The sequence below is a fragment of the Onychostruthus taczanowskii genome, unplaced genomic scaffold (assembly GCF_017590055.1).
Source record: "Onychostruthus taczanowskii isolate IOZ18803 unplaced genomic scaffold, ASM1759005v1 scaffold11, whole genome shotgun sequence".
NCBI lineage: Eukaryota > Metazoa > Chordata > Aves > Passeriformes > Passeridae > Onychostruthus > Onychostruthus taczanowskii.
The window spans coordinates 17,195,239-17,207,262 of record NW_024497629.1 but is presented as its reverse complement, the minus strand read 5'-3'; the positions used below and the strand labels follow the sequence as shown (position 1 = coordinate 17,207,262).

Below are 12,024 nucleotides of genomic sequence, written 5' to 3'. Positions count from 1 at the left end.
TCTGGGTGGAGCCCCGTGTCCATCTCAGTCATTTCTTCACTCCAGTATCATGCAATGTTTTGCCACTTCACTTTTTGTGTTCTCCATCAAGTAAGTTAATGCTTGCTCAGCCAAATTCCTTCCCCCAAAGTCGACAAAAGGATGTCATTATAGAACTAGCATTTAGTGGTCCTGCAAGTTTTACACACAGCTTGTGCACATGAACAGAGTGGTACTTGTGGGGGGAAACAGCTCTTATCAGAGGCACTGATACAGCTGGCAAAGGCAGTTTTTGAACACAAAGGTCCTTCTGAGATTCAACACATCACTACAACTTTGGTGGCATTGCTACCAAGATATGCTTCAGGTATTTGCTTGCAGCAACTTCTTCCCTGCCCCTGGGTCTGTCCACACTCTGCCAGTGCTGTCAGGCCAAGGCCTATTGCTACTGAGGCCAATTCCTGGGCAGAAGCTGGTCCTACATACTAATGAACATCATTAATGAGCAGCAAATGGTGCAGGTGCTCAAGGGCAAAAAGCTATTGCCATTCCACTGACCTCGTGGTGTGTTGCATTGGAACAGGCACAGATCAATTCCAACACATTTCTGGCTGCATGGGAAAAAAGACAAAGTTGTTTTCTTTCAGTTGACGGCTTCTCACACAAGTCCTTCCATTGGGGACTTAAAACCACAGTTGTAGCCTTTGTTTAAACAGCTCCAAATTATAAACATGAAAGTGCAGAAAAAATTGAACAAGCAGACAGGACAGAAAAGTTGAATGAGCATTGGCTCTTCTTATTTTAATGAAGAAATATTTCAAGTTAATATCAGTGCATATTTAGAAATAGCATGTGATACTCCCAATGCCAAATACATCAGCAAATTACAGTTTCAAAACTTTATAAATTAATGGCAAGGAAAAAAAAAGATTAACATAGAGAATAAGGTTCAAAATAAACATCCTGTTTGTTTGCTGCACTGTGTCAATTATATTCCTGCTACTTAAACAGCAAGAGAGATCCAATATTTCATGTAATTAAGCTCTCCAAAATAGCAGTTATTTTCCTACAAATGAATTAAGCATTTTGCATTTATTTTTGATGTATAATTAAATGTTATTCTTAGCTGTTACAAAGAAATTTAGCCATGTCAGAATAAAATTTCATTCCACGACTGAAAGACTCACACTAACATAGGAACAGTGCCTTCTCCTTATACTCACTGGTAACAGTCAGCTGAGAATAGGAAGAACTACATGTAAGCACATTTGGCTGTTACATAAAATGGCTTTTTTTTTTTTTTTTTTTTTTTTGCTTCACAGACTCATAACAATACTGTTTTTCAACATTGTTCCCAGTCATTGTTTTTAAAATGGTTCATCAACATATCCTGAATCAATCACCGATATAAATAACTCCAGTGACAAAATCCATTATGGAAGGACACAGAACTGCAAACTTGAAAGTTGTACTGAATGATTTTAAGGTGGAACTGTAATTCCTCTGTAAGACTGTGTTGAAAAAAACCCAAACCCAAAAACAACCCCACACAGTAAAACCTTTAATTAACTGGCAATGATGGAATCTGAAAAATTGAGCAATAATTTTAAGAGATGTTTAACTCACAATGGACTCTAAAGCAAGACGACAAATCGTACTAAAGCTAGAAAAAGATGCACATTTAAAGCTTGCAAGTGTGATATAAAAATATTCTCTAGTTTTTAAATTTTGATACAGGGAGTCCAATGCCCTAATGGAAGAAGATCAAATACATCTTCTTTCCTACCCCATTGCTGTACATATAGACTGTTCCCTAGAATCAGGAAATGGCTTTCCCCAACAAAGATACCAGCCTTGGGAATCTCAGACTTTAATAGGGTTTGTTGATTTTGCTTTTTAAAGTATATTTTCAAGCAGGTGAAGTACTGATAGGATATGCATTTCGTTGACTATTATCTACTGTGCAAACCATATACATCAACCCCGTAACTTCAACCTAAGTGCAGTATGCATGGCCTAGAATGACTCAGACTCTAGTGGGATACTACAGCACAGAGATGACTGCCAGCCCATGAAACACCAGGCTAAATCAGGTTAGTGGGAAAGGCACACGCTCCAGATTTACCAGGAACACCTGAAGGTTCCTTATTACAGTGATTCTGTGCACTTCTCAGACAACAAGGTTTGCTTCCATAAAATCGTGAGGTAAAGGAAACTTCTGCTTATGGCACGTACACATGGAGGAGTGTGAGCTCAGCTGAACACTTGTGGTGAGAGGGGTAATGCAGACACAAGAGAGGCTACAAGGATTCTGGCCAGAAACAAAAACTTCACATTTCCTTACACTGCACACATTCCTTTTATGCACAAATGCGAGGTGCGCAAAATAAGCTGTTTGCTCGGTACAATTTAATGTTTGCATATGTAAAATAATCACCTAATACTGCAATATAATCAAAAGTCATGCACTAGATAAACAGAGCTTCTTCCCCATGAACAGTAGTTCTCAGGAACATTTTATTCTGCTTCTGGTAACATCTCATGATTTTTCAGCTTACACAGTCCCTTTTAAAGAACACAGTATTTAGTGAAAACTGAAGAGCAAAATTAAGAATAAAAAAGGAAAATTTTGATTTTAGTTGCGATACAGCTGGGATAGATGCAACTGAGCTGCTGTAATGCACCAAAGAGTAACAAAAATTCAACATGAATATCAGAAGAATAAATATATACCCTAAATTAATCTCTGTAAATACATTCACAGGTCCACATAAGACACCCTTATGCATAACTCGTACTTCTTCAAATCTGCAGAGAGAGATAGATGTTAGTTCATGGGGAAAGCAATTTATCATATGACTCAGTTTATCTGTCATTATTCCAGCAAAAATCAGTAGCAAATTTGAAAACCTACATTTGTTTTCCCCAGACCAACCACACAAAGGCTTAAGTCACAAAATCTATTATTTCCAATATTCGATCAATAAGGCTTTATTTACACTTTTTTTCTATAAAGTCAGGAAAAAATTTGGTGCAATGTGCAAGAAAAGACTGCACATTTCACTGATTGGAAACTAACATCTGCTTATGGTTTAATGCTAACCCACAGGCAGCCAATTAAAGTTCCATATATCCATGTTTTTACATAGAGTTTCCTTCCTGATTCTGTCAGAAGCATACTAGCAGTCAGGCCACCTAAAAACAGCAAAGATGGCAAAGTTTTCTTGAGGCTTAGTTTGGAATGAACACTTTTCCCAGGGAACTTATTTCTTCTTTTAGAATCCTTTGCATCATAAAATTCTATTAGTAACCTATAAGCAGAGAAAAAGGAGATGGTCAAAGTCAGACAGTAAGACATTTGAAGAAAACTTACTTTCATCCAGTAACTGCTTCTAAACAAACATTTTTAGTAAATGATCTCATAATATGTAGCAGCTCCTCTGTAACAAGTTCAAACAATGAGTACACCTTACAAATATGATGCACGTCAAAATGCTCAACCTGAACTCTTGTAAGCATTAAGGCCATATTTTCCTTGTGGACCAACTGCAACAGGGAATATAAAAGTTGACAAGAATTGAGTTAATTCAGCATTTAGCAGAAAAGCCAGACCACTGTACAACAGTGTATGACAAAACAATACACTGAGCACCAAAGGAGAAGGAAGAAGTAGTATCTTCATGAAATAGATTAATAAATAACAAGGACTCCCAGTACACTGAATATATTGGAAGCTAAACATGCAAGAGTAAGATGCTGCATCACTGGCTTAGTAGTAATCTTTCTCCTCCTAGTTTTAAAAAACAGTAATGAATGGGTCTGGAAATTCTGAGGTTTTGTTTTAACTATCTCTAAATTTTCCTGACAGACTATAAGGTCCCAGAAAAGATGTTCCAGTGAACAGGAGCTTACAATGACACACGGATGATTCAGTTTTGTTCACTTTCACTAGATAACCAAAGGGACAGACACTGGACAGTCTTTCATTTTATGTATCAGCTCCTTATCTATTTAAATGAAATTCAGACTTTCTATTTTTCAAAAGTAGTGATCCTAAATGTCTAACCCACTTTAGTAACAGTGCCATGTTTACAGATAATCATGTTAACTTCTATATGAATTCAAAGTTCTCAGGAGAAATTAATACATTTTTTACTTCCATGGAGTGTGAGACTGGCAGAAAATTATTAAAGAACCAGGGAAATTTCTTTCTCACTCAAAGTATTCAAAGATTTAGAAAGTAAACAGATTCAGCTCCCTTAAGCAGGACTTCAGATCTGGCAAATTAAACCATCATCTCTCAAACAATACTTAAATCCTACATTTAGGCACAAAGTCCTTCTGGAGAACAAGGTCCCCCAGGATCTGCTGCATACAAGTGACCTTATCTGGAGATGCTGGAGGAAGCCAGGCACTTAACTTCTGCCACAATTCAAAAATGGACAAATGAAACTTCTACTTCACCTTGTTTCCCCACTCAAGGTAGGAATTTTGGGGTTAATTGTGTTTTTATCCAGTCGCTGTCTGGATGAAAGATTTGTAAACAATTTTGGCAGAAGAGATTAGATCAAAACCTGCCTCTCTATCACTCCAACTTAACACTGATTACAAGGGCAGAATCACACTGCTTTTTCTTGCTTGCCTACCACAGACATCTTACATTCCTGCATAGGACTTAACCACGAGAAGATGAATGGAGAGTATTCAGATGAATGACTCTTGCCTGGAACATGGACTCACACTTCTTCAATCTAAAGGTCAGAACCTGAGGAATCCCAACCTCCTGAGCAAAAGGTTTAACCACAAGGTTATAATATATTGTATTATAGTATATCAATAGGAGTAGCAACATCACCCCTCTTCAGAGAGCCCTACAGCGGGCACTACTCGTAACATAGAAATCATGGGTATATTTATTAATATAAAAGCAGTAAGAGAGACTCTTGAAACAGAAAGTTCCATATATTTCTACTCACTTATCCTTTATTTCAAAACGTTCATGAAGCCACCTCCTCATATACATCTGCTCTTCTGGAATGTCCTTCAGATCAATTCGGTCAATGAAAATATGAACTCTTGGGCATTCCTTACAAAGAAACTCTAAGAAGAGAGCAAAACAATGTGACTGAGTTACAAAAACACTATGAATTAGTTATTAATTATTCATAACTATGAGTTATGAATACACCAAAAAAAATCTGACTGTAAGTGCCTTGGAAGCCTAACTTCAGTGCTCAAAAACCTTCCCTCCTTATGTTTGGACCCTGAGCACTTCACTGAACTTAGAAATCATCTGGTCTGCACACTTGAAATGGTGGACCAACATGGAAGAACTGTCTAAATATGCACCTTGCTAACTCTAAAAGACTGTGCTTGAAAATGTTACCCTCTACTTTAGTAACAATCTGCTCACTCAATAGTGTTGGATGCAGTAACTTTGATGCCATAAAGTTATCCATCCTGCAATTTTGTTTAAAGTTAGTAATCCTCCTTGCTTGTCCTTTTTAAAATCTAAATTTTGTTTGCTGCTGGATGACAAAATTGGAATTATAGTGATTTCCCAAAGCATCTCCAGGAGAAAGTATGCTTCAGTTTAAGCAATAACCTGTAATTAAAAAGTGTAATAGGACAGAAGACTTAGAACAAAATGCTGCTTTCCATTTTGTATCCCTTCATTTTTCTTCTGTCTCACAGAGCTCGAGACAGCCCTATTGCAAACTGCCTCCCCCCTGCCCCCAAATGCCATTTCCTCAATTTATCCCTAGACAAACTTACCAAGCAACCATTAAGGACAAACAAAACTCCATTACTCAAATGGCCTTGTGGGATTTCTTACAACTGGGCATGATTACTGTAATATACTGCATGTTGTAAATGTGAAATCCTGCGCAGCGTGTATTGGTAACCATTTGCATTTATCAGTAGCAAGGGGTATGGCAGTAACCACAGTATCCCTGGACAGAGATTTGCATGATGTGAGGATAGAAGTCCTCAGAAATTTGGATAGTCATCCTATTTTGAAAAGAAGTGCCTTCCTACAATACATACATGCAACAAATGTAACACAGACTGGGTGGTCCCTTTAGGTTGTTGACATTTTTGGGACAGCAGTGCAGATGCACAGAAGACTTTGACCCGTAACTGTAAGGGGTATCTGGAGGAATGAATGTGCAAATAAATTGTTACAGCATGTACATCTTTATTGTTGTCTGCCAAAGCAGATAGCCCCCATTTGTTTTTCATCTTCACAGGATTATTGATTTGTAAGGACTTTGCTGTAAAAACAGCCCTTATCACATACTAGAAAATTGCCTTAAGGAATTTTAAAAGCCTGTTCATGCAAATGTGTGTGTGTGCTTGCAGAGAGGGAGGGAAGAAGAAGAGATAAAGAGATCCCTAAGGTCTTGAGGTGCTTGGATGCAGAAATCTGTAAGGTGCTGTGTGTGGTTCTGTCGGGATGTCAGGGCACAGAGCCTTTCAGCGAACCACAGCATAAAGGGAGCAACATGGCCCCACACTCCGCTGGAGGGCTGGATGAGGGCTCCGTCCAGGCACCAGTCTATCTCTTGGCCATGGAGCAGCAAACGCAGCTGTTGCCAAGAGGTTTCTGGTAGAACCTTCTCCTAGCTACAGCTATTAGATTGCAGTTAAGTATATAAAATGGCAAGTTAAGGACTCGGAGTCCGGAATGATGGTACATGTGGACATTTTCTTCAGGTTTATGTGCAATGCTTTTACTAACCACAAAGAAATCGATGTTATCTAAAATAAATTTTTTCACTTGCTTTAATGTGAAGAAAGGATTTTGCAGGACTGTTTCTCTAAGGATACTATCCAGGCCACTACGTGAAGGTCAGTGACTATATGAGCACCTAAGAGCATTCTATTAATATCTTAAAATGACAGATGTATCATCCATGTCTTAAATGCTTATAATATCCATGATGTACAAATCCTCTTTTGAGTGGCATTATCTATTAAGTGGAACATTCTAACAATATGCAAAACTGTATCTAGAAAACAAATGCCTGGAAGCCAGATGATCTGATCTTTTTCTGTACTAGGATCCTATAAAAAGCATCTATGGTATGCATATTCATAGAGCTGAAGATCCAGCTTTAAAAGATACTTAAAACATTCTGTGCATTGTATAGTGTAAGCTTCTTTTGCTTCTTAGCACATGGGCTGTTCTGCACAGGAACAAATAAGTCTTTACTAATGTTACTTATAACTCCGTTATAAATTATTAAGGAAAAATGATAAACCAATCAAAACTCAAGACATAAGTATTTAAAAAGAAACACCTTCCCCCAATAAAGCTGAAGTGTAGCAATTTTATAATTCTACTTAGACAAAAAAATCCCCTCCTCAAATACATGAGTGCTGCTGCTGGCTTTCCACCTCAGGCCCAAGTTCCAATGCAAGCTGATTCTTACCACTTCCCACCCTGCTCTTCTTCAACCACTCAAAATTGAATCCCCATATATGAAGGTCCTAAACTTTGTCATTATTTCACACCTTTGTGAATCCTACTGCTCTTTCCAACAACCTCAGCCTCCCTTTTGACTTTGACTTAGTTCAGCATCACTCAGGGCTGTGTGATCTGCTACTTCAGGTGCTGCCCTGGGGAAGGTCATGCTTCCCACACATTGATTCCCACAAAGCCCTTTTATCCAAAGCCTGGGTATTCAGGACATCTGCAGATGACACTGTAATGCATGCAGTCAGCCAAGTCAGGTAATCTGACTAGTATTTAATTATCCAATTCACGTCAGTGTTTAATGCAACTAACCAAACTTTTCTTGCCCAATCTACAGTGTTACAGCAATCACGTAAGAACACCATTGGATAAGGACAGCGTATTGGACGTTGATTGTGAGAAGGAACAGCTGGATTTTATCACCATAACCTCCAAAGGTTTATGGTGGTCTCATGACCCTTAATTTCACATTAGCTTAACTCCCAAGAGACTTATGTAATTAAGCTAAGAAACAAAATCTTATTGAAGCAATTTATTATGCACAAATTACATCCAACTTCAGGGACACTAGCCCTTTGGGCCAACATCTGACAGACTTTTCAGATTCCTAAACTTGCCAGAATTTGTTATAATTAACAGCAGGAACAAGCAAGCCTGAACTTTCCTTCAAGAGACAAAACAGAAATGCAAATCATACATTACATGCAAACATTATGTTGGGGATACCATTAGTCAAGAACCCTGTAGAATCTGGGTTAAATGAACACTAACAACTTCTCTGTGGGAGCCAAATGGACTGACTTTCGTGTGGGAGACAATTTCCTAATAAAACTTTCTATCTGGCTAAATAACAGATACAAGCACAGAATGTTTATAATGCATCTAGTGACCAAGCACAGCAGAAGGCAGAAACTGAAAATTACAATAAAGTGGGTTAAGCATTTTTTGTTATTGAGCTGTGACACAGGGCTTCAAAGTGGGGATCACTGCAGCACTGGGATTAACAAATGAGATGCAACAGACTCCAGGAAAGGAACTGAATCCATGGAATTTTTATTTGCAAACCAGTATTTGGTGCTGCTGCGAAATTCTACCAGTTCTCAACTCCTCACCTTCAAAAGCCAATTAATTCTCTTTGGAATTACCAGCATTACCAGGGAAACTAAGCGAGGAGAGAAGCTCAGAAACACAGACGGATCTGTACCTGAGAAGGGACAAACAACCGGCCTCAGACTACCTTCCCCTTCTGAACCACGTACATTCATTCCACCACTCCAAATTATTTGCCTTGTCCTTTAAGAAAGTTCTGACAGCAGTGTTACACTTAAACAGATATTCCAGTTTTCAATCACTAATGAAGTCTATTTTTATATGCACTTTAAATATGACAGTAATAAAGTAGCTCAGATTTCAACCTCCTCCACTGGCTCTTCTACTGCAATGTAATTGTCACCAAAGTCCTTCAAAATTAAGAACGGACAAACTGAGGCTTGGCTTAGTTCTGTCCACTTTGAGAGCCCCCAGGTCTCTCCTGTTTTAATAGATTTCAGTCATGTTTGTGATAAACTAATAGTGATATCACAGGAAAATGAAATCCGAATAATGTCTATTTATTCTAAATAACTAGCGTTTCAAATGTGTAAAAATACATCTCTTCAGTAAGAGAACATTGTGTGTTGTGGTTTGTATAGTTTTACAGGCAAAACCAGCAGAGACGTTCCTCTGAACTGTAGGTTCTTTCTCTGCTTCTTAAATTTGCATTAGTCTGGACTTCAGTGTTCAGCTACCAAAGCAGTTTGTAAACTATGTGCTCTTCAAAGAAAGAAATCCCATCTCTCTGCTTCCATTTACTTTGTACACCAAATTAACAATCAAACAGCAAAACAAACATAAATTTAAGTGTTGCGTTTCTCAGCTTCATGCTTTCCATCATCCCAAGCTGAGCTGACAGGAAACTATTTCACGACTTGCTCTAACAAAGTAAAGCAGCAGTAGAGCAAAGCAGGACTAGACAGGAAAGCAAACATCCTGGGCCAGCGGAGGGTGGTCGCAGGAGTTGCCCTGGGCAGCAGTGGAAGAGCAGCACTGGAGGAGCAGCAACAGTACCTGCGAGGAGGGAGGATGTAGGAAGTGTGGAGGGGATGCTGTGCAGCCCTGACTGAAGCTCATGGCCAGGAAACAAGCCTGCATTTGCGGAACAGAGCTCTCAGGAATGCTGCCAACACCTTGTGCAAGGACTTACATGCACACAGAGATCAGTGCCCCCATGCATGCACAAGGAGCACAGTGTAAGGAGGATACAGCTCAGGAGATGGGGGATGTTTTGAAGTGAGAAATGGGATGCACCTGGATCATTATTAGGTCAATGTGCTGGCCACAAAAACTGAAAAATCAGACTGTTTCAACTGGCAGTTGGACAAGACTGAAAGTCAGAAAAAGCAACTTGGTTACAACACGAGGTGGATGTAGCTAAATTCATTGTGGGGGCAAGATTCAGAAGTGCCTCTGTACCTAAATTCAGAGGAGCCTAAATATGAAGACATTACAAAAATTATTAGCGCCTAGAGACCACTCCTTCCTGTAACACAGCCATCCTAGTGGGCTTGCAGGAGTGGGCAATGTTACCAGACTACCAGGGATGACAGAAGAGGATGTACAAGCGAGGGTAGGGTGCTGTGCATGAAAGATTATATGAAATATAATAGCTTTATATAATAAGGGGACAAAAGCACAATAAAGTCCTTGTGAATGGAAAATCCAGATTCTACTAGAATATATATAAGAAAAATAATAAAATTACTTCCAAGTAACCTTAATAATATTGAGCAGAAACTATGAAACCAGACTGAGACCTACCTGCAAGTTCAGGAATGACAGCAGGAGTCTGAGATTCCAGCTACCTTTATTGAACTGCATTGATACTTCAGCAGGATAAGCAGGGGGAAAATCCCAAATAAACCCAAACCAAGATGACCCAACCAATTGGACAAAAACATCAGAGGAGAAAAAAAAAAAAATCCTTAGTGAACTAGTAAGAAAACCCATAGGAAAAGATGCTGTTCCTGGTGTAGTCTTGCTCTGCAACCACAATACAATTAATTTCAATGCTGTAGAGAAAGAATCCAGCACAGAAATGCAGAATTCTTTGGGATTGGCCTCTTCTCCCAGGCAACTAGTGACAGAACAAGGGAAATGGCCTCAAGCCACAACACAGAAAGTTCAGGCTGGATGGATATTAGGAAAACCTTCTTCACTGAAAGAGTGGTCATGCATTGGAACAGGCTTGCCCAGGGAAGTGGTGAAGTTGTAATCCCTGGAAGTGTTCAGAAAATAAGCAGATATGGCACTTTGTGATAAGGTTTAGAGGGTGTGGATGGTGTTTGGTTGAAGGTTGAACTTCATGGTCTTAGAAGTTTCCAACTTTAATGATTCTATGAATTAAAGAAAGTACACAATGGGAGGGAAGGCAAAGTGTCACAACACCCTAAAATATACAGTCCAAAAGAAGGCAACCTAGAAGCTATTAAAAAACTCACCAAAAACCAAACCCCAGAAAAACTTGTAATAGAAGCTGGCATAAAATGTGTAACACTGCATAAGAAAAAGTCTGTGTGGGTCTGAAAAACAGCTGTATGACTTTAATGGGGAAATTAAGGAGGCTACCATGATACTCCTACCTTCTTCTACTCTTTGAGGAATGGAAAGCTGTCCAAATAAGGAAAAAACACAAAACTGCTCATGCCAAATGAAAACATAAACTTAAGAGGACTAAAAATGAACTTGAAAAATTGAAGGGGTGCTTTATTTTAGCTTTTTTCAGTATATTAAAAGCAGTAAACTTGATAGGCCACTGGTAGGATTGCTGGATGACAAGTGTGAAGAGCAGAGCTCTTGGTCAAGTATAAGCCCATGTAAGAGAAGCTCATATATCTGCTTGCATAATTCTTTCTTGTTGAAAATATTTGATTCCTAAACCCACTGCATTCTTTGTACCAGATCATTCAAAGGAACTAGATCAATAAGTAAACAGACAGAATATATTAGACTAAATATAAATAAACAAGTCAGATGTCAGGAAGTCACCAAGACTGGACAGCATTCATCCAGAAGCTCTCAAATGTGGAATTTAAAAACAAGGAGGTGTAACCTATCATCAAAAACAGCCATTGTGCCAGAAAAATGGGGAGTTTCCCTTCTACAAACGAGGACTTTAGAGACGATGCTGGGAAATACAGAAATACAGATCAGTCTTACATCACTGGGTGAGATAACAGTTCTGTAATAAAATCACTGTCCACACAGATAATCACAGTCTGTTGAAAAAGATTTGGTGTGGATTCTGTAAAGGGAAAACCTGTCCCATCAACTTGCTGGATTTCTACAACAGTGTCAAGGACCAGGTGGATAAAGGGGATTCACTGGACATGATATTTTTGAATTTCATAAAGCCTCTGACAGGGTTCCACATTGAAGGCTATTAAAAAAATTAAGCCGCCACAGGATTAGAGGAAATGATGTTTTAAAGACCGAAAGCAGCTTAAAGGAGAGGAAGCAAATGGAAGGCC

At 38.8% G+C, this 12,024-nt stretch overlaps 1 protein-coding gene across 1 annotated transcript in view; it reads right to left on the bottom strand.

Moving 5' to 3' along the window:
* Window positions 1-754: 754 nt before the first annotated feature.
* AGPAT5 (1-acylglycerol-3-phosphate O-acyltransferase 5) overlaps window positions 755-12,024 on the bottom strand; it is a 55,800-nt gene continuing 44,530 nt past the window's right edge. The window contains exons 7-8 of the mRNA XM_041420693.1: window positions 4,956-5,079; window positions 755-3,290 (exon numbers count right to left, since the gene is read on the bottom strand). Of these exons, the coding sequence (XP_041276627.1) occupies window positions 3,065-3,290; window positions 4,956-5,079 (350 nt within the window). The 3' untranslated portion in view covers window positions 755-3,064. The remainder of the gene's footprint in view (window positions 3,291-4,955; window positions 5,080-12,024) is intronic.